General features: G+C 41.7%; 1 protein-coding gene across 1 annotated transcript in view; it reads right to left on the reverse strand.

The window, feature by feature from the left end:
• si:zfos-169g10.2 (somatostatin receptor type 5) overlaps positions 1-20290 on the reverse strand; it is a 20359-nt gene extending 69 nt beyond the window's left edge. Inside the window, exons 1-3 of the mRNA XM_058639767.1 lie at positions 20202-20290; positions 1989-2830; positions 1-908 (exon numbers count right to left, since the gene is read on the reverse strand). The exon at positions 1-908 is cut by the window's left edge and continues 69 nt beyond it. Coding sequence (XP_058495750.1) covers positions 222-908; positions 1989-2765 — 1464 coding nt within the window. The 5' untranslated portion in view covers positions 2766-2830; positions 20202-20290 and the 3' untranslated portion in view covers positions 1-221. The remainder of the gene's footprint in view (positions 909-1988; positions 2831-20201) is intronic.
• Between the last annotated feature and the right edge of the window lie 565 nt (positions 20291-20855).

Here is a 20855-nt window from a genome sequence, read left to right on the forward strand (position 1 = left end):
ATTTCAAAGGCAAAGTGTTTCATGCATTGAAAAAAGGTCTTGCCCCCTTGTAGGTGAGCATCTTGTCTGCTTTTACTGTATTGCAGTCATTTCACATTTTTGCACCAAGGACAACTCATCGTCACTCTACACACTTGATATTCACATCTTGAGTAAAACATCTCTGAGAAATCTCTTCAATGGCAGGTGCCAAGGTCCAAAGAAAAAACGGTTTCCATGTGTTACAGGTAACTGATTTCAAGCACAGAGTTTTTGTCCAGCAGGTCTTCAGGTTCTGACCTGCTGTTTCTAATTTTACCGACCGTAGCGGTCGTTGTCTCAGTCATTTCTGCATGTTGGGCAATCTGACCAGGATCCTCAGGCTCCGACTTATTCCGCTGCACGGCCAGTGTCCTTGAGCTCTCTGTCACTTCACTGTGGCGTCCGTCTTCTGACTTTTTGCATATTTCCTTCGTCTCTCTTGCGCGCATTTCTTCCCCTGCGTCCTTTCCACCACAGTCTCCCCTGTTCTCGTTGCTGACGTCTTGGCTTCTAAGCGTTTGAAGCACCACGCCACCCCACTCCTCCGTGGGCCGCTGTACCTCAGTGCCGGCCCTGTCGTTGTTCTTCACCCTGCGTGAGTTGCGGCACAGCGCCTTCCTGAAGCCTCTCTTGAAGTTGTCGGACAGAAATCCGTACAGTATGGGGTTGGCACAGCTGTTCGCATATGAGAGCACGACAACAAAAAAGTAGAGCCCCCTGAAGTCGCCTGGCAGTACCACCAGGAGGTTGACAATGTTCAGAGCATAAAACGGTAGCCAACAGAGGACAAACACCGCCACCACTACGACTACCATCCTTGTGATTTTACGCTCTGACTTCCTGCGTCGGGAGGATGTGGCCTGCGCCCGCTTTCCAACACTTCGCACCTTTGAAGTGAAAAAGCAAAAGGTTGTTTAGCAGTATTTGTAAACTAACAGCTTTAGTTTGCTTAAGAAAAAGATGACATGGTAGCTTTCAAAAGATAAGCAAAACTAACAAAAAAGAAAAAGTCACTATACGGCAAATTAGATTCTGTCAAAACAAGTTTCTTACATTTTAGGTATATTCTACAGAGCCCGGGTAGGGTCATGGTGCGATACAGAGATAGACAGACAGCCTAACCTTACGAGCGGGGAGAGGATAGCCTATTTGTGGAGCTCTGGCTCTAAATTGGATAAAGTGTTCAAAACCCTGAGACCCATAGACCATGCCATAGACCAAACAATGCTGATCAGTGATAGCTCTCAGAATATAGATGTGTGTAACTTTGCAACATATGATTTTCTGTCTGTGAGTGATGCGTTTTACATCACGACTTGCGGAGGCAAGTCAGAAGCATAACATCTATGCTAGTAAAGTGAAAGGACAGCAATTTATAGGTTAAAGCCTGTGGTATACTTCCGAATCCACACACCGAAGTGCGCATCGCATATCTTATATCCTGGTATACTCGCACGTCAGGGTCCTTTAGTATCCCACTTCACCATCGGGTGAGTGTACAAGTCTAGACACAGGGAATCGGACGCATTCCTACCAGAGAAGAACAGAACAATGCTACAGCTCCCTTGGACACGTCTGGTTCGAGTGGCTCAGAGCTGAAAGGGTCGCCAGGTCGAGGCTCGGATGACTGTCCTTGTAGACTATTAGAGTTCTCAACGGCTCGGGCTGCCCCGAAAAACCCGACCAGGCCTGTGGGTTTGGGCCGAAAAAATGTGCAAATGAAGCGGGTCGGGTGTACCCTTGTGCGCGGCAGTATACCAGGCCTTAAGGAATGAGAGGTATTGAACATACTCGAGCTTTAAGTATGACGTTACAATGACAGGAATATCCAGTGTTTCTATGTAAAGTAATACAGAGAGAAAAAGAGAAAATACAGAGTAGAGTAGATACATTTTAGGATCATCCCCTCCCCTTGCACCTCTCAATGTTAGCAAATCCAAAGATTTACAGTAATGCTCATGATTTACCTTGATGACAATCAGCAGGTAGCACAAGCAGATGACCAGCAGGGGGCAGAAGAAACCAACAGTGCACGTGTACACAATGAAGGACGTCTTCCACACTTCAGCAGGCTCGGGCCACACGATGCTGCAGTTCCCATCATCCTTCAGCACGTCGGCGAATACCACCACCGGCAGCACCACCACGATGGACACTGCCCAAACAGTGGCACTGATAGCCTTGGCCACATGAGGGCGCCGCCACCAGGAGGAGCGAATGGGGTGCACCACTGCCAGGTAGCGGTCGACTGACATTACAGTGAGGCAGAAGATGCTGGTGAACTGGTTGATGGCATCCACTGTCATGACGACTCGGCACATTAGAGAGCCGAAGGGCCAGGACAGCAGAGCATTCTGCACGGCCAAGAAGGGCAGACCCAGCATAAATAGCTCATCAGCAATGGCTAAATTGAGAATGTAGATGTTGGTGACTGATTCATTCCTGGTGTAGTTGACAACAACATGGATGACCAGAGTGTTTCCCAACAGCCCAACAACACATACTATCCCGTAGATGAGGGGGATGAAGATTCCGGCCAAACCTGGAAGGGATTCAGGTTCGGTGCAGTTCTGACAGGTGTTAAAAAGAAACGCGCCATCAGTTGGGCTTAAGCTGAAGAGCGGATCCGAGGGAGTGGAGAGGAGCAGGAAGTGGGAGTAAGGCGGAACTGAGTTGTTACTCCACATAGCTGTAGGGGTTTCCTGAGACAGCAAGGAAACCTGGGTGGCTTGGATGATCTCCATGTAGACGTTAAGGTGTACTGGGCAACAGCAGTTGGTAAGATCCCTTCAGTGATAGGTTGACATCCCTGAAAGGCAAAGCAAAGTTAGTCAATGTGGCGTCTTACATGCATCACGTTATACTGGTGTTATACAAGGTATTATACAAGGTGTTGACTGAGGTTTGGAAAAATAATGTTAGTAAATGAGAGCATTAAGGGATTGTGGATGTCCGGCTTCTGTTCTGAGCCGATTTAATTCTCTCCAACTCGGAATGCTCCGCCCATACTGACCAACATTTTATTTTTAGGACCCTTTTTTTTCTTTTCTTATGTTGTTTGCAACTTAACCAAGTGTTGCCAAACCTCAAATTCCGATCTTTCCACTGAAAGGACATGCAGTTCGTGCAGATGTTTGGTAGAAAGGGCTTCTCGAGGAGATGCAGACGATTAGAAACCACAGTCCACTTAATTTGACCCTGTTCTATATCTATTTACTAGTGTCTGCACTGCTCCATGCGACACAAGACAGGATCCGGTGGTGGTCGACCTTACTCTGGACTCACAAATAATCCGTGGAGATATCGACTGAAACTCTTTGAATGGAGCAGTGTCAAGCATCACCCGACGTCATTAAAGGCCCTTCGCTTCGCTGTGCATGCTTTGCGTTTGGTGGAAGTTGAGAAATAACGCTCTGCAAGTATTCGCATGAAATCGATAGCTGTAAAACAAGGTTGTTCGTCTAAATGTTGTTATTTTTTTGTCGGACAAAATGGCAGATATGACATCAATATCATCATCACTCTACCAATGTGAGCAACTTTTGCTATGCAGTGAGCAATGACACTGCTTTTCTAATCTCCAATAGCCACCGCCAGCACCACACGTCAGGCCCGTCCACTGTCAAGGATTAATCTGATGCTTATGTACAGCTTTATATACATATTATATTACTATATATCTGCTTTGCTTCCTTCCAGACTTTATGCTAAGCTAGGCTAATTTCCTTTAGGGTCCAGCTCCAAATTTGCTACACAGTATTCATCTAGTTCTAATAAGTCAGTGACTTTGTATGTTCTGTCGTTTTTGTCGAAATGACAATATTTGCTATTTAATAACGAATAGATCATCGGATGAGAGAAGGAAGTTGTAAAGTCACAATAATATACACTGATGATAACTGACGATGCAAACAGTGAAAATGTTAAAGTGGCTTGTAGAATACTTAAGCACTAATCAACTGAACAACCATCCTTCCGTAACAACAAAACAAGGCTGCATCAGAAGAAAAACATAACACATTTAGCTCCATTAGTCCGAGACTTGTTTATGAAGCCATACTGGTTTCTTAATGACCACCAGGTTGCATGAAGGCACACCTTCATCTGTCACAGCGATGGCTAATAATTGGTGCTCTGGTTGGTACAAAATGAACTGACCTACGGGGAAAAAATAAAATAAAATATGGTCTCCACAACCTTGACTTCACAGCATTAATGAGCAAGGAAGAATAATTTACAGTGTTGCAGGGCACAGGAGGAAACTATGAAGAAATACAGTAATAAATGAGGAAAATACAGTGCGCCCTTGTGTGTTAAGTGATGTTTTCGCTGAGAATAACTTTTAGATTTAATAATGCAACACAATCACAAATTGAAGAGCCACTTCAGTGGGATTTCATCTTTTCAAACCTACTGTATATTAAAAGGGTCGTACACGTGAATATTTCTCCCGTAGCACCTGCATATTTTCTTTTTGCACCAAATGTACGATGCAATAGCTTAAAGTCAGGGTCTCAATTGCCATGGCTCTAGCTGTGACCAGTGCTATGCTGCATTCCCTTTACACCAGAAGTCGGAACTGGGAGGAACGTCACCCTCCGAGTTCACCGTGTTTTAGTTAAGAAACACAAACGTCTCTTGGGTTAGCAATCATTAGCAATTAGCTCTCCATGGCATTTTGCACACACAGCATAGCAACATGTGATTAAAAATTAAACGGTACTATGTGTACGACTGATTTACTGTGAAGCAATAAATAATGTGAAGTGCTATTAATGGTAAAAGTAGCAGTGTTTGTGTTGTGGCAGACTTCTTGAATTCCTGAACTCGGGGTATGTGAGGCTGCTCAAGATTCAGAGTTAAAAATCAAACGTCAGGGGCGTTCTCACTCCCCGACCCTAGACCTCAAAGATTCAGAAGCTGGATTGGGTTCTCAATTCAGGGTCTAGATCAGGGGTGTCAAACTCATTTTAGTTCAGCGGCCACATACACAATTTGATCTCAAGTGGTCCAGACCAGTCAAATAATAGCATAATAACCTATTAACAACAAGCACTCCAAATGTTTCACTTTATTTTACATTAAGTATCTTTTTTATGAACAACCTGAAATTTCTTGAGAAAAATAAGTGCAATAACTTCTTCTCCTATTAAATTCCAGCAGGCTTAAAGTCTGACTGTGGAATTAAGCCATAATCAGCCAAAACATAACCTAAAAATCTGGTATATTTGCATTTATCTGATGTAAAATAAACATATACAGTTGTAGAACTAATAGTTGTTTTTGTGTTGTACCAGTTTATTAGTTTTGATGTCCAATTAACGTGAGAAGGAGTCAGCGACTCATGTGGCAATGGGGACACGCTCCCACAAATCCACATTTCAGAGGATCCAGACCCTCAATTGGGTCAACAAGAGCTGCTGCTTTCCAGACTCTCATCGCAACAAGTCACAAGCAACAAATCACAAGCAACAAATAATTTTTGTTCATCACATGCCACTGACCCTAAACCTGCTTCAGCTTTTCCCTCAAGGTTTAATCCGGTGAAGAATCCCCTGGGAGCAACCTGCATCATTCTTAAGCCTCTCAAGTCTCAGTATCAATTAAACTTTATTTGCGCTGCTTCCTCGCTTTGGGTCCTGAGTTTGCACTTCGGGATTAAAAATTCAATATCAATTGCAAAATGCAAACAAAAAAAAAGACGATGATATACGATGGCAAGCTGTGAGATGAGCACAGCCGTTTCATTTCAAGCAAATGCTGCCTTGACGGCATGATGGCAGCATCCTATACCCATTCAGTGGTGTTTCAAAGCATTTATCAATCAATTTGATTCTTAATTCTCAACACTTTTTTTCTTTAGGGACCCATATCTTACGATTATATACATGAATCCACCCCCAAGTCATGTATTCTTACAAAAAACATTACGTTTACTTAAATTTGTTGCTAGATAAATAGCTTTAGATCACAATTTACAACCAATATATCAGTGTAACACATTACTGAACTGTAACTGAGCCCAACCCTGCATTTAAAATTATGTTAAACAAAATCTATTGCAAAAATATTAAATGCAACACATACATACAAGTAAGCTGGGGACTACTTATAACAATCTCCTTATATGTATAGTATAGATACTGGTTTATCATGTGGATAAGGGTAATTACCAGGATCCATGCAAAAGCTGGTATAAACTGGGAGGGGAAATTTGACATATGGATGTTCGATGGTCATACACATTGAAATGCCGTGTACAACACATGTATAAAACAAAAACAGGGTTAGAACTAGTCATTACATTTTTCACTCCCTACACACACACACGCACCCTAATCTCTGACACACACTATAAGAGCAGACAGACAGTATTTCTTCTCAATAGGCATCACGTCTTTTGTCAGGCATTCTTTACCCAGGAGATGTTGCCATGGCGATGCCTGATCAAAACAAGCCCCAAAAAGGTCTGTGCAAGGAGCAAATGAAAGAGATAAACAAGAGTCCAAATGAATGCTGATTGAAGAGCCGGTGCTCTTTACATTCAGATACAAAGGAAACAATGATCTATACAGAGGATTGTGCCTGATTGGATATGTGTCTGTGTGTCTGTGTGTGTCTGTCATATGTCCACCAGCAAGCTGCAGATATTATTTTAGATATAGGTTTAGGTCACCAGTTTCACATCATTTGAAGGTTTAAGTTTTGCTGGTGTTTTATTTTTCCTATAGAAACATAGGAACATTGACTACCAGAGTCTAAATAAGGATTAACCAAAGTGGGGCCCATGGGCCAAAGATGGCCCTTTAAAGGGTTTCACCTGCCAGGGTTATCACTAAAAGAAAAAAACACTGTTTTTCTGCTTGTCATAGACATGCTACTTACAATTATGTTGTAACTAAAAAAAATCCATCCATGTGTACATCAGGTTCTGCTTGTTTAACTCTGAGTTATGTAATTTAATGATAGCGCCTTACAAAAATCCCAGTACTTGCTTGCATCTTAAATACTTTTTGCCTTAATTTGAGCTCTTCAAGGGAAAGTGTTTGGGCAACTTTGATCTAGATTATATGAATACGGTCATTTTAACATTAAAACTACTAAAACTACTGCTCCTCCAAAGTTTGAGTCCTTTCTGTCATTTCAAACTGGTCATTCCGACCTCTGGCATTAACAAGGCGTTTTTACCCACTCACTGGATATTTCCCCCCCTTTTTTCTTCCATTCCTTGTAAACACTAGAGATGGTTGTGCATGGAAATGACCAGTAGACGATCAGTTTCTGAAATAATCAGACCATGACACAATGAGAGTCAAGATAACCTGCAGGACCATGTTGACCGTGTCTTCACACAGTCATTACCAACATGCGTGTCAGCACACATCACATTACGCATCAAATAAGCTCATTCCTCCACAACACTGGCAACAAATCTTCCTTCTGAGCGCAATGAACTTCCAAAATACTATCAACACAGCTTTACATAAAAGATATGTCGCCCGTAAAGTTTAAATGATTCGTTTTTTGGATGTTTAGACTTTATTGAATGTAATAAACTATTTCTAATAAAAATGTAGACGAATGAATCACCAAGTAAATAAGTATATTTAGATATTCACTGGCTTCGTTTGTTTGGGTGTTGTCCTCAACGAGAGCGCATGTCACAAATGTACTGGGTTTCTGATTAATTCCTATGCATCCCTAGGGTAATTTTGATATATATATATACATATATATATATATATATATATATATATATATATACATATATATATGATATAACTGAAGCTGTGTAATGCACATGCCATGGAATTGGAATATTTGATGTTGGGATAACTTTGTCCTTCCTCTACAAGGAACCTTCCTAGAAGCAGGATCTTCTGATGTTGATTTTTACAATATCTAGCAAACTTAAAACGTCTTACATATGTGCATGTGTGTGCATGCAGTCTTCTTTTTGATGATGTCATAAACGGCGCTGATATAACCAACATAATTGCAGTCAACACCTCTGACACCTCTGTGTAAACAGACATATAAAGAGATGGCAAACACATTACATCCTTTTTATATACTATACATTCAGGCTAGTTGATTTTCTGAAAGCAGTCGGCAGACGGTTGTTGCCAAGTTTTATTGGTCAAGTTTTCCTCCTACAGTATATCCCCCCACTATTGATGCCTGTATAATTACCAAATAACTGCCCGTGCCAAAGGCCAAAGCAAAACAAACCTGCTGATGTGACGCAGAGGCTACAAAGTGACCATTAAAACTCAATGTATTCAACTGAAATGATTTTCATACTGATCGCTCTCGCAGCCCGAGTATTACCATCACCTCCAGCGAGTGCAGCTCTGTGGTTTATTGTACATGTTAATTAAATGTCGGCCCTGACTCTGATTATGTGTTTGCAACGAGACATTTTGGTCAAATTCACAGATCTGCCATTAAAAACTGAGATGGGAGGATTTCAGTGTTAGGATCTGCATAAACCGTCTGTCTGTTTTCTCCCTGTCTGCACGAGTGGGTGTGTTTGTGGGTGTGTCTCCTTGTCTTTTTCCCCTGCAGGCTGGCCGGAGAAACCCCTTTAGCTGGTTTTCCCTCCAACTCACCTGCTGCAGATTACTCTTGATTGCCACCACTCACTCACTCCTGTTTAAAAGCCTGGATCAGCTCATCAGTATTTGCTGGCTTGCGTTTGTCTTCCTACCGTTCATCCTACCGTCACTTATTTTGCTCACTTTCTGATCCTTCCTGCATCGGCCAGCCTAACTCCTTAATTTCACTTTTTGAAAGATTTTTTGATTTTAATTTCGACTATGTTCTGTCTCTGCATTAGGGGGACTGTGCTAATGCCTAGTGGCAGCTTAACATTTCCATTGACTTTTCCACCCTAATGTTATTTGACACAATGATGGCACAATACACACAACAGATCTTCATGCATCACTTAAACCACCCAAAACACACACAGATATCAGCCATCCCTAAAACAAGATGGGAAAAATGCTATCCTAGCATCGTCTTGGCATCATGGTGAGGAACCACTGAAGGCTGAAATACTACTGAAGGACCAAAAAAAACAGCAACATATATAAAATATAATAAAGTAAAGAAAGTTAAGCCAATAAAGCTAATCAAATGGAATACCTATGAGGTAAAAACGACTGAAAGTTAATTGGTTACTACAGAAAATGCTGACATTACTGCATCCATCCACTATCTAGAGCAGGGGTCTCAAACTCAAATGACCTGTGTGCAAATGACCGTCTTGTCTGGTCAGTCAGGGGCCAGTCAATTAAAAAAAAAAAGCCCAACTTTTTTGGGAAAAGCAACAGTTGCGGTGGACATTATGAGCTCATATCAATATGCCATGTTAATTCCTTTTTTTATATGTACTCTATTGCCTCGTTTGGGCTTTTCCGTCTTTTACTTCTGTCTTTTATCCATTATTCTGTACAGCACTTTGGTCCACTGTGTTTGTTTTAAAGTGCTTTACAAATAAAGTTGGATTGGATTGGATAATTTTAAAATTTAAGGGCTTGTTTTAATTTGGAACAATCAAAAAAAACATATTTATGATGCAAAATGAATCTATTAATTTAATAATATAAACATATAGAAATGACTCGTTACAACTTGATATTGTTTGGAGGGCCACATGAAATCGATTGGAGGGCCACATGTGGCCCCCGGACCGCAACTTTGAGACCACTGATCTAGAGTACTTTTCCTTTGAGGGTCACAGAAATCAGTTACAACCGTAATAGGGAGCGAAGAAGGCAAAGCGTATACTGGATTGATCATCAGTTCATCACCGGGCCAACAAAGAGAAAAACAGCCATTCACTCACACTTTCCCTCATCATTTAGAGAAGATAATAGTGATGAAGAAAAGAAAGATCAGGGCTTTGTTAACTGAGACCAACAAGATCTCTGACTGGAAATAAGTGTTCCCAATTTCGAGTCACTGTCTATCCCTCTGCGTAGACAGATTCCATAATTACTTTAATGATTATTTCGATCTATAGGCCTTGATACCTATATGTTACTTTGATATTCTACTGTTTTAAAGATGTGTGAGTAAGGATACATCTATGAACCTGTTTTCACCATAAACTGTGGTTATTAATAATGTCACATTTATTTAACGTTAAAGGCCACACTCTCAAAATGTAGATTTTAGTACAGTCTCTTTCCTCTGAGCAACAGTAGCACAGTGAGGGAAATGACACATTACTGTAGATGGAACTGGAACATAATGGTCCACCAGCTTTATGTACTGTGCAGCAAAAAAATATGAGTTATGTGGAACTATGGACCAGGCTCATAGTGGTCCACAGTTATATTATTATAAAGCTCCACAGCTAAGAGCTCAATTAATGAAACGCTGACTCTCTCTAACGACAACTGTGCCTGTATGTTTTTATATATTATATGAGTAGAGGATTCTGGGAATTTATACTAAATAGAAATGTACAATTTATCCCATTTCCTTGCAACCCTCGAGCACCAGTCACATTTACATTTTCCCTTGAGCATTTTGAAACTTATGATCCATATTTGCTGGTTTGCCTTTTTTTTTTTACATTGTTAGTCTTCATTATTTGCATTATGTTGTTTTCGCCATGTTTTTTCCCTATGGGCAACAGAGGTTAATTAGCAAATGGCTATAATCGAGCATATTTACGCAATGGAATACATTTATGTGAAATATCTCAATTAAATGAATAAATAAATGAGATAAGGGACCAGTGTATGAGAATTAGTGACATCTAATGGTGGAATTGCAGATTGCAACAAACACAAGACTCCATCCACTCTTTCTGAAGTGCATCAGGGAAAAACGGTGGCTTTCACATACCAAAAATTATGGAAACAGTCTCTCCACTTTTCCTACTTTCCTGACTTTCCTAAATGTTATTTATGAGATTCTCAAAACAGCAACTAGTTAAAATCTTCAACATGTTAACGATTAGCCAAATAAGGGCTGTAAATGATGACCAATGATTGGTCGACCAAAAAAATCTTTGTAGTAGGCAGCCCTTTATAGAAGGACAAGAACTCAGGATAGAAAAATAGAAATGTGATACGAATAAAAACTATTTAAAAAGATATGAATGAAGGGATGAGAATGAGAGGAAAGAAGTGGGAATCCAGGTCTTTTTTTCCTGTGGAGGGCGGTATTGCAGTTCTCGGTGTACAGCCTGCCGGAAATTATTAATAAAAAGAAGAAGATAAGCAGAGAGGGAAAGAGAAGAAGAAAAAATATGGTGGATACAAGCTGCCACTAAACCCCACAGAAGAAGAACTCAGGGGATAAAGGGCTTAAAATGTGCTATGAATACAGGCTATGAGAAAGTATGTTGAACTAAAAATTGGTAATAACTTGGCTAAATCAATAATAAGATGACTAAAATTGTGAGCTTTAAGCCTCCTTTTTTAAAAACATCAGTGCTCTCAGCTGCCCCTCAGGTCCTACAACAGGCTGGTCTACAAATGTGGGGTATATAATATTGTAATGATGCCAGTAAGAGAGTTGGACCACAATTTATTAAACAAGCTATTAACCTTTACAACATGCACTGACTGACTTGATGGACTATTGCACAAAGACTCATTAATGTCATTTGCAACTGCAATATTGAAGACACCTCAAAAAAAAGATAGAGCTAATAACATTTGCTAATGAGAAATGAGGACATTATTTTCACTGTTAATAACAGCTGTATGTGGTCTGTACATGTGCTAGTAACATTAATCAAGTACCAACAACTTACAAGCATTTTTAGAGGGCTACATAGAAAGAGGAAGCTTGTTTTGTACATGGAGCGCAATGCATATATGTATTAACGTGTTAATTGTGATTAATAAAGGGCCAACCTTGACAAAACTGGAATTCAAGCGACTTCAGAAACTAAACTGGAACTCCTGTTTAGTTCATAAATCATTCTTTCTTTGCCTTCATTTGATTCCCAATCTTTAAATAGTTACCAACTGCTGTGAATTGCACAATTTTAAATTATTAGTGATTTAAAGAAAAAAAGTTTGAATTATAAATTTGAGTTATTCGCTTCACTCGCAACTCTTCGCCAATCAACATTGAGATTGGGACAGAAATTGTGTGGATAACCCCCCGATATTTGGAGGTTGGGTTACTCTGGAACACCACACGATACTAACTTGACCCAACAGGAAGTCGGCAATTTCAAATTTTGCTGCCATTTCGCCACGGAACAGGAAGTGACCTGTAACTTAGCTGTAAATTGACCGATCTGCTCCAAACTTAACATGCGAGACCAGGGACCAACAATGAAAAAGGAACATAAAGGAGGTGTCAATTTCTACTAAACACGTCAAAGATAAAAAAAAGTTATGAAAAGGTTTTGCCACGGCAACCATTGAAAGGAAATTTCGACCGAGCGCCTCAAAACTTCACACGTGACACAAGAGACCAACCCTTAACACCTCCCTGAACACATCTGCAAGCCATGACCTGCACACAGGTAGTAGGCCATCCGTAAAACAGGAAGTTCCCTGTAACTTTGCCCTGAAATTGACTGATCTGCTCGAAACTTAATATGTGAGACCAGGGACCTGCCCTGAACGCGTATGCATGCCATGACCTCCCAACAGGAACGTGGTTGATCTGGCGTTGCATGGGGGGGATGTGAGGGTCCTTTCATGACTGTGAGCACTATGAGCTACTAGTTTAATTTTATTGCTCTTGACTAATTATCACATTGTTTACCAAACCTTTTATTGTCACTCATTTCCTCTCAAGCACTGTGTGATTGTGCTCTGTACTGTTTTTACACAATCACTGAATCACTCAATTAAACACAGACATTAAACATAAAAATAACTAGTACCGCGCGCGGTTCTGAACGGGTTCGAGCCGACCCACGCGGGTCGCCGTGTGCCACGGCTCCCCGCGTGCCTCGCGCTCTCACCCGTTCATTCACCGCGCGCGGTACTAGTTATTTTCAGTACTAGTTATTTCCAGCGGCGTCCCCGCGAATGTCGATCCAAATTTCGGGGGGGATCGGGCAACGTATGGCAAAGTTATAGGACACTTCCTGTTTAAAATGGCAGACTTCCTGTTCGGTCAAATGCGCGTCCGTAAACGTGTTCAGGGAAGTTCCCTTGTCTTACATATCAAGTTTTGTTTAGATCGGACAATCTTAGAGTTTACTTCCTGTTTCGGGCATTCCACTTCCTGTTGGGAGGTCATCTTTTGCAGACATGCTCAGGACAGGTCCCTGGTGTCACATATAAGATTTCGTGCAAATCGGACAACGTACGGCAAAGTTAGAGGGCACTTCCTGTTTAAAATGGCCAACTTCCTGTTCGTCTCTGGAAACATGTTCAGGGAAGGTCCCGTAACTCACATATCTAGTTTTGTGTCAATCGGACAATGTAAGACTTTACTTCCTGTTTCGGGCGTTCCACTTCCTGTAGGGAGGTGACCTTTTACAGACATGCTCAGGACAGGTCCCTGGTGTCACATATAAGGTTTTGTGCAGATCGGACAACGTACGGCAAAGTTAGAGGGCACTTCCTGTTTAAAATGGCCGACTTCCTGTTCGGTCAACGGCGTCGCCGTAAACATATTCAGGGAAGGTCCCGTAACTCACATATAAGGTTTTGTGCAAATCGGACAATGTACGGCAAAGTTAGAGGGCACTTCCTGTTTAAAATGGCCGACTTCCTGTTCGTCTCCGGAAACATGTTCAGGGAAGGTCCCGTAACTCACATATCCAGTTTCGTGTCAATCGGACAATGTAAGACTTTACTTCCTGTTTTGGGCGTTCCACTTCCTGTAGGGAGGTGACCTTTTACGGACATGTTGAGGAAGGGTCTGGGGTCCCACATACTAAGTTTCAAGTGGATACAACAATCCCTGTTGGAGCAGCATCAAAAACCATAAATGTAATTCTGTCTGCTGTCACCAGGGGGCGCTGTATTTGAAAATGAATATTTTCATATAGACGTGTTCAGGGCCGGACTGTCATCAATCCTTGCAAGTTTGGTTCAGATCGGACCAGGATTAGCAAAGTTGTAACAGTTTGTTTTTTTAGAATTTTCTACCACCACCAGGAGGCGCTGTTTTCAAAATGTACCGTTTCAGCAACATAGTCGTCTTCAGCAACTAACCATCATCAACTATAGCAAGTTTGGTTGGGATCAGACCTTCCATCGCGAAGTTATAAGAGTTTCATTGTCTGTTATGAAAAATTATTATTATCTCCAATTTTGGCGCCCCCTATCTCGTACGCCATACAATATTTTAAAAAGCTTTTGATAACTTTTGATGCTCAACTCGTCCACATTGATCTCACCAAGTTTGAAGGTGATCGCACAAAAGCTCTAGGAGGAGATAATTGAAATACAAGCTGTCATATTGTCTACTGTCACCAGGGAGCGCTGTTTTCGAAATTTAATATTTTCATATAGACGTCTTTAGGGCCGGACTGTCATCAATCCTAGCAAGTTTGGTTCAGATCGGACCAGGATTCACGAAGTTGTAGCAGTTTGATTTTTTGTCCCAAAAATCCGACTTTGCGTCGTTGCCATGGCAACACCGTTAAACGATTTGTTGTCATATTGATCACGCATCATCTACCATGTGTTTTGACTGTTGTCACCAATTTTGAGTGCGATACGATTATCTGTGTAAAAGTTATTCCCGAAATTGTAAAAAAACTTTTTTTTTGTGTATTTTCTTTCACCACAAGGAGGCGCTGTTTTCAAACTTCACCGTTTTTTCATAGACGTCTTCAGCCATGGCCCATCATCAATCATAGCAAGTTTGGTTCGGATCGGACCTTCCATCGCAAAGTTATAAGAGTTTTTTTTTTCTGATGCGAAACATCAGAATCATCACGAACTTTGCCGCCCCCTATCTCGTGCGCCGTGCGACATTTGAAAAAACTTTTGATACCGTGAGCTCCTCAACTGCTCCACAGGGACCTCACCAAGTTTGAAGGTGATCGCACGAAAACTCTAGGAGGAGTTAGTTCAAATACCATTGCTGCGAATTCGCCAAAATCGCCAAAAAATCGCCAATCAACCCAAGATGGCGGATTTCCTGTTGGGTTTGGATCATGGTCATAATGTAATTTTTTCTTCATCCTGACCCACTACACATGTGTACCGAATTTCGGGCATGTGCGATAATTGTATTGGTCATGGTGAATTTGGACAGGTGGCGCCGCACTTATTGGCCCCTCCCACATTCAATTTTTGACGCACATTCCCCGAACCTTTTTCAGACGTAAATTTACACCAGGATTGATGCGGTCACAAAAATTGGTGAGTTTTGGGGTATGGGAAAGGCCTCAAAAAGGCAATTCATTTGGGGGAATAATAAGAATAATAATAATAACTAGTACCGCGCGCGGTTCTGAACGGGTTCGAGCCGACCCACGCGGGTCGCCGTGTGCCACGGCTCCCCGCGTGCCTCGCGCTCTCACCCGTTCATTCACCGCGCGCGGTACTAGTTATTTTCAGTACTAGTTATTTTCAGTACTAGTTATTTTCAGCGGCGTCCCCACGCATGTCGATCCAAATTTCGGGGGGGATCGGGCAACGTATGGCAAAGTTATAGGGCACTTCCTGTTTAAAATGGCCGACTTCGTGTTCGGTCAAATGCGCGTCCGTAAACTTGTTCAGGGAAGTTCCCTTGTCTTACATATCAAGTTTTGTTTAGATCAGACAATCTTAGAGGTTACTTCCTGTTTCTGGCATTCCACTTCCTGTTGGGAGGTCATCTTTTGCAGACATGCTCAGGACAGGTCCCTTGTGTCACATATAAGGTTTTGTGCAAATCGGACAACATACGGCAAAGTTAGAGCGCACTTCCTGTTTAAAATGGCCAACTTCCTGTTCGTCTGTGGAAACATGTTCAGGGAAGGTCCCGTAACTCACATATCTAGTTTTGTGTCAATCGGACAATGTAAGACTTTACTTCCTGTTACGGGCGTTCCACTTCCTGTAGGGAGGTGACCTTTTACGGACATGCTCAGGACAGGTCCCTGGTGTCACATATAAGGTTTTGTGCAGATCGGACAATGTACGGCAAAGTTAGAAGGCACTTCCTGTTTAAAATGGCCGACTTCCTGTTCGGTCAACGGCGTCTCCGTAAACATATTCAGGGAAGGTCCCGTAACTCACATATCTAGTTTCGTGTCAATCGGACTATGTAAGACTTTACTTCCTGTTTCGGGCGTTCTACTTCCTGTAGGGAGGTGACCTTTTACGGACATGTTGAGGAAGGGTCTGTGGTCCCACATACTAAGTTTCAAGTGGATACAACAATCCCTGTTGGAGCAGCATCAAAAACTATAAATGTAATTCTGTCTGCTGTCACCAGGGGGCGCTGTATTTGAAAATGAATATTTTCATATAGACGTGTTCAGGGCCGGACTGTCATCAATCCTTGCAAGTTTGGTTCAGATCGGACCAGGATTGGCAAAGTTGTAACAGTTTCTTTTTTCAGAATTTTCTACCACCACCAGGAGGCGCTGTTTTCAAAATGTACCGTTTCAGCAACATAGTCGTCTTCAGCAACTAACCATCATCAACTATAGCAAGTTTGGTTGGGATCAGACCTTCCATCGCGAAGTTATAAGAGTTTCATTGTCTGTTGTGAAAAATGATTATTATCTCCTATTTTGGCGCCCCCTATCTCGTACGCCATACAATATTTTAAAAAGCTTTTGATAACTTTTGAAGCTCAACTCGTCCACATTGATCTCACCAAGTTTGAAGGTGATCGCACAAAAGCTCTAGGAGGAGATAATTGAAATACAAGCTGTCATATTGTCTGCTGTCACCAGGGGGCGCTGTTTTCGAAATTTAATATTTTCATATAGACGTCTTTAGGGCCGGACTGTCATCAATCCTAGCCAGTTTGGTTCAGATCGGACCAGGATTCACGAAGTTGTAGCAGTTTGATTTTTTGTCCCAAAAATCCGACTTTGCGTCGTTGCCATGGCAACACCGTTACACGATTTGTCGTCATATTGATCACGCATCATCTACCATGTGTTTTGACTGTTGTCACCAATTTTGAGTGCGGAACGATTATCTGTGTAAAAGTTATTCCCGAAATTGTAAAAAAACTTTTTTTTTGTGTATTTTCTTTCACCACAAGGAGGCGCTGTTTTCAAACTTCACCGTTTTTTCATAGACGTCTTCAGCCATGGCCCATCATCAATGGTAGCAAGTTTGGTTCGGATCGGACCTTCCATCGCAAAGTTATAAGAGTTTTGTTTTTCTGATGCGAAACATCAGAATCATCACGAACTTTGCCGCCCCCTATCTCGTGCGCCATGCGACATTTGAAAGAACTTTTGATACCGTGAGCTCCTCAACTGGTCCACAGGGACCTCACCAAGTTTGAAGGTGATCGCACGAAAACTCTAGGAGGAGTTAGTTCAAATACCATTGCTGCGAATTCGCCAAAATCGCCAAAAAATGGCCAATCAACCCAAGATGGCGGATTTCCTGTTGGGTTTGGATCATGGTCATAATGTAATTTTTTCTTCATCCTGACCCACTACACATGTGTACCGAATTTCGGGCATGTGCGATAATTGTGTTGGTCATGGTGAATTTTGACAGGTCGCTTCGCACGTTTTGGCTCCTCCCACATTCAATTTTCGACGCACATTCCCCGAACCTTTTTCAGACGTAAATTTACACCAGGATTGATGCGGTCACAAAAATCTGTGAGTTTTGGGGTATGGGAAAGGCCTCAAAAACGCGATTTACTTTAAGGAATAATAAGAATAATAATAATAATCCTTCCAGTTTCAATAGGTTTCTTGCAACCTTGTTGCTCGAACCCTAATAATAATCCTTCCAGTTTCAATAGGTTTCTTGCAACCTTGTTGCTCGAACCCTAATAATAATCCTTCCAGTTTCAATAGGTTTCTTGCAACCTTGTTGCTCGAACCCTAATTAGGCGCATGTGTCATCTCTCAGATGATTGACATGCGTTTAATTATTATTGGTTTAATAGAGATCACAGTGCAAGCGTGGCTTTCAGATGAGCTCATTTCTTTCTCGCATTTTAACGGGGGAAGCGACAGATAAAAGTGCTTTCATTCATCGGAATTATTCATATGAACATGAAAAAAAGATCCTTGAGTTTGCAGATTTTTTTTTAATTCATTTTTTTTACAACTTCAATTGTCATGCCTTTGCAATCCGCATCATCCATGGTGATTGAGATGTAAACCGTGAGGTAAAAGTAGCTTATTGTGAGAGGTCACCCTCCTCAAACACACACACACACAAGGAGGGAAATAAGGAGGGAACATAACAAATCATGTTTCACGGGAGCTCAAGACTGATTAAAAGTAGCCAAACTCCCCCAAGGCCCCTTCACAATTCACACCCTGAGAGAGATGCACCATCAGCTAATTGGTGATCCATCAGTACCCCCACCACCACCACCACCCCCAAGGGAACTGATGTCTTTTTCAATTAACAGATTTGCAGGGTTGGAGTTTACAAAGACTAGAGCCCACATTCATGAATTTTCCCTTTGTGAATGTTACGCCACAGCATTACAAACAAGCTCCCAGTACAAACATGGATGCTTTACTACATGTATGTATTGCATACACACACACACAAGGAAAAACCAACACACACATGTGTACAGATTGTCCAGCGTCCACAGAGCAGGAATGTGTCGTGCTGTGCTGTGTTGTGTTGACAGATTGCAGTGTATGACTGTAACCACAACATTAGTTCCAATTAACTTCCCACACTGTGTGCAGCACACACGTGCTCCATACAAATGCAGGTAATTACAGGCCCAATTTGCCCAGATGAACACAAAAGAATAAGCCCTCCTAAAAGCTGCAATAGAACAGATGTTAATCAATAAACTCAGAAGCTCCAGCGCACATTTCTGCGGGCATATTATTCACAGAGAGAAACGCTTTCTTCATCATTTCTATTTTTTTAGAAAAGCCGCAGGACTGCAGCAACAGGTAGCAACAAATTATAGAGAATGGTTACAGGTTATATTAAGCCTCTTTTGCTGCAATATTTGTGTGTACATATGTTTAAACCCATGTGAACCCGATTAAAACCCTGTTTCCCTGTGTTTCATCATCATAAATGTGCCTGAAACAAAACGAGTTGGAGGGTGAAGAAAAAGAACTGTGACATCACAGTGGAGCTCATGGACAAAGTTGTGGTTGTTGGTCTTTGTTTTTGCATCTTTGTTTGATCTCTCCTTCAAAGTCAGTGGCGTGTGAATGATAAAATGAAATGAAGCGATGTCCGGCCAGAGGATGAATTCTTGTCTTAGCCTTGTGCTGGGAATAATGCCAGAATTTGAATAGCTGTCACCCAAATATTGCATTCCCAACAATGTCATTTGGAGTCAACACAACACAATTTAAACCCAGGATTTTTCCTCTTCCTTTCTTTTCATCTCATATTTTTTAGAAAGTCTTCCAACCCCCCTCCCCCCCATCCTCTCATCTCATTTGTCTTTCCTTCCCTATACAACCCCTTGTCTCCACCTCATTTGTCTCCCTTCCTCTGCATGATCTTCTATTCCAAGGGAGTTTGCCTTTGAGTCCCCCAGTCCCCAATGTTTGCCTGTGAGCCCACGATTTCTCTTAAATTGAATTTATATTCAAATTTCCCCTGAAGGATTGTCTCACCTCGAAATCAACTGCAGACACACCACATGCAGTGTTACTATAGAGTGAGTGTTAGATATGGACAAACCTGCTTTCATCAATCAAAACTTAAACCCAATATAGAAAAATAAGTGACACACACACACACACACACACACACAATATCCAATAAAATCCAATAAAAATGTTTAGGGGGGAAAAAGAAACATCTGAAAAACATTTAATTTCAGTGACATTCAGCTGTACAGTGTAATATGACAAGTATAGGGAATTTCAGAAAGCATGTGATGAGTGCATTTACAGACTTATAACTCACAGTTAATGCAACTGTGAATATAACATGTTTTACTAACTGATCAAGCCACGCGCTAAGTCTTCACTTGTCAGTGGAAATAACATCCGATGCGTCTGAGACAGATAAACATCCACGCACACATCCAGCAGTCACATGTTTGGCAACATTAAAGATAGAGAAAGAGAAAGAGAGAAGGAAATAGATAAATCTCACCTCTGCCCGCGACCGAGCAGCCTCGTTACAGTCCAGCTGGAGGGGAATGAAACTGGACCTCAGAAGTGTTGCGTTGCACCGCACAGGGAGCGCACCGCACTCAGATGCGGGAGAAGCCCCCACCCCCCCCCACAACACTCTCTCTCTCACACACACACACATAATCAACTGTACATCTTCTTCTCTGGATTCTGCATTGCACTTCCATTCATTTGAACAGCCTGAACAAAACCTCCTCCCTATCCTTAACCATAACCAGTTAATCCCCAACCCTCACCTTAAAGCTGTAGTATGTAACTTTGGAAACCGTTGCCTAAAATTGCATTATTTCATTTTTCCTGCTATACTTTAGCAGTTATAATCAGTCGGTCCCACATATTCTTTGTCACCACGACATCATGGACACTTGACCTGAGGCTGTCAAGTTCCGAGGTTAATGAGGACGCCTGAATGCACAGGTGTACTTCTTAACTCACTGCCAGAGGCTCTTCTGTACAAACCAGGGGTTCCCAAACTTTTCAGACCATTGACATCCAGCCATGTACCCCCCACAGCACACAGCAAATAAAATCTCTTAAAGTGAGTGTGGCCCCAAATGGAGAAATGGAAGGGTTGCATAAGGAAGTGTATCCAACATAAAATTCTCTGCTAAAG

The sequence above is a fragment of the Solea solea genome, chromosome 10 (genome assembly GCF_958295425.1).
Source record: "Solea solea chromosome 10, fSolSol10.1, whole genome shotgun sequence".
Classification (NCBI taxonomy): domain Eukaryota; kingdom Metazoa; phylum Chordata; class Actinopteri; order Pleuronectiformes; family Soleidae; genus Solea; species Solea solea.